General features: G+C 40.5%; 1 protein-coding gene across 1 annotated transcript; it reads right to left on the bottom strand.

Moving 5' to 3' along the window:
* Window positions 1-1,716, bottom strand: LOC125557297 (histamine H2 receptor-like; the record flags this gene model as incomplete). The annotated part of the gene is given in 2 exon segments (XM_048719720.1): window positions 1-159; window positions 196-1,716. Coding segments are annotated over 2 exon segments (807 nt in total), but the record flags the coding sequence as incomplete, so codon positions are not given.
* Window positions 1,717-2,265: the final 549 nt, after the last annotated feature.

Here is a 2,265-nt window from a genome sequence, read left to right as displayed (position 1 = left end):
AAATGGCGTGTAGGAAAGTATGAAAATGATAAATACAGTTACCATGGTAACTATAGACTTTCGGTAGCGTTCTGTGCGTGCATTGTTCCTGGTTGCGGCATTCATGAGCGTCTGTTGTCTTTTGATGGTATACATCGCTTTGGTGTAACATAGCGTTGAGGTGATGACACAAATTAGAATAATTATCGCAGTCGAAAGAAGCACCAGGAACCTTTTAATCACAATTTGTCCCAAAGCTATAGATATGGCAAAAGTCCATATAAACGCAATAATCACAAACAAGCGACATTTGGTCACCTTGCTCGGGTAGTGGATTCCCGAAGTCACGACGAGATATCGATCAATGGCGATAGCAGTAAGATTGAGTAATGACACTGCCGTCAAGGAATTCCCTACAACGTACGTTAACATTGCACTCTTGCAATAAATGTGAAAGTTATCAGTGAGCTCTCCGACCTTCTTGGCGAGATATCCCGGCTGTACGATCAGACCAAGTAGTAAATCCGACGCAGAAACACTGTACAGGAGAAGAGTCGGTGGCTTCCGAAGAGCAGGCGAACGAGACATCGCTCTCATCAGAAGCACGTTCAAGATAATGGCGGGAAACATCGTGATGCAGTTGATGGCCGCAGCCGCAATGTACGCATCTCGAGCGAGCCGAATACTCTGAGGCTTGTAAACCAAAAACAAACACGGCCTCGTTGAATTATTCTCATGCATGGATACTCCCAAAGTGGTCTTTGAGTCTTGGACCACTTTATTTGTCGCAATGTAGTTGGTAGTTTCAGACACTTTCCTCACCCAATGTATTTGAAGTAAACTGTGTTCCCAAGTTAACCCCATGATATCTAAACGCTCAACCTTTCATACATTTCCGCTATTTTTAGTTCAAGTAAGCCGCTTATTTATGCTATCCTATAGTGAAAGCGAATCAGCGAAGCCAAGTTCCGCAAGCTAATATGGATATAACAAGTATTTCTATGAGTTTCTCTTGGCTGTTTATTCAGGTTGTGCTTGTTATAACTTCCGCCTTCACTGCCTCACGTCACGCACGTCGCCTCACAAGTACTGGCCTTTCAGCCTTTGTAATATCAGTTCGTCTTTCTATACGCCCTAGTATTCATGAGTACGCTTAGTTCTTAAAGATAAAAAGACTGTGGTACAAAAAGGTGTAAACATTACCTTGCCTAATTTCGTGGGAAAAATACATCTATGGTTGCAATTCATTTTTTCGACTGTAAATATATATATAGCGACTGCGCCAAATATGCCCGAAGACCTACTTTGCGCTGCTCACGAAAAATAACATATCTGTTTGCCTAACAATTATAATGGCTTCTGTCACAAAAATCCTATCAAATAGGAAAATAAACGAGAAAATTGTGTCAACTCCACACTAGGATGCGATCTTATGCAAACAGTAATTTAACCTGCAAAAACTACAGAAGCTTGTATTAGTATTTGATGTAATTTAAACCTTCCTTGCATTCTTGAGACTAGAAAGAAGTAATTTTTGGTTTGCGTATCATCTAAAGCAAACGTATTTACGAGTTTCATACTCTATTTTCGCCAACAGAATAAATAAAATGGAATAACGGAATAATAAACCGCAGTTAACTTCCGTTAGCACACAGTTACCACAGGTTGGCACTTTAATACTCAAATATTAATTAAAAGAAGTCGGAGTGAGTGGATGACAAAGACTATCCAAATACCAAGCACTTAGTCGCTATATATTTCTGTGAGTTTAGGGACACGAATTTGTAAAGCGAGCACCTGTTCCGACAAGGCACACAACCAGGAAAGTTAAAAAAAATGATTAAACAAACTCTAATCGGCGAGTGTAGTCAGCTTTTTGTGCTTTCTTGTAATTTAACACTGCGTTGGTGCTGTTTTTAATTTATTATTTTTGTTATTTTTTTTTACCGGGAACGCACATGCTAACGCCTCTACGTCTCTCTCAGTTTCTGAGAAGCGCTCAGAGCCGTCTGGCTTCTTATTCCAGATACGGTCGATGGAGACCGGTGATTTTTTAGAAGTATAATTCCTTTAGCCCTTTTCCAAATGATTTTATAAACTTTTTATTACAAAGGAATCAGTCTCTCAACAAAGTAAGGCTGATTGCGGGGGAGGCAAGAGAAAGTAAAGAAGAGTGGGGGAGGGGGGGAGCGAGATCTTCATTTTCTGGGAGTTCCCGAACCAAGACAGACTCAATACAGCCAATAGGGCTTGGTTATCATGTTTGGGCTTGGTTATCATGTTAGG

The sequence above is a fragment of the Nematostella vectensis genome, chromosome 12 (genome assembly GCF_932526225.1).
Source record: "Nematostella vectensis chromosome 12, jaNemVect1.1, whole genome shotgun sequence".
Lineage (NCBI taxonomy): Eukaryota > Metazoa > Cnidaria > Anthozoa > Actiniaria > Edwardsiidae > Nematostella > Nematostella vectensis.
This window is presented reverse-complemented; position numbering and strand designations above follow the sequence as displayed.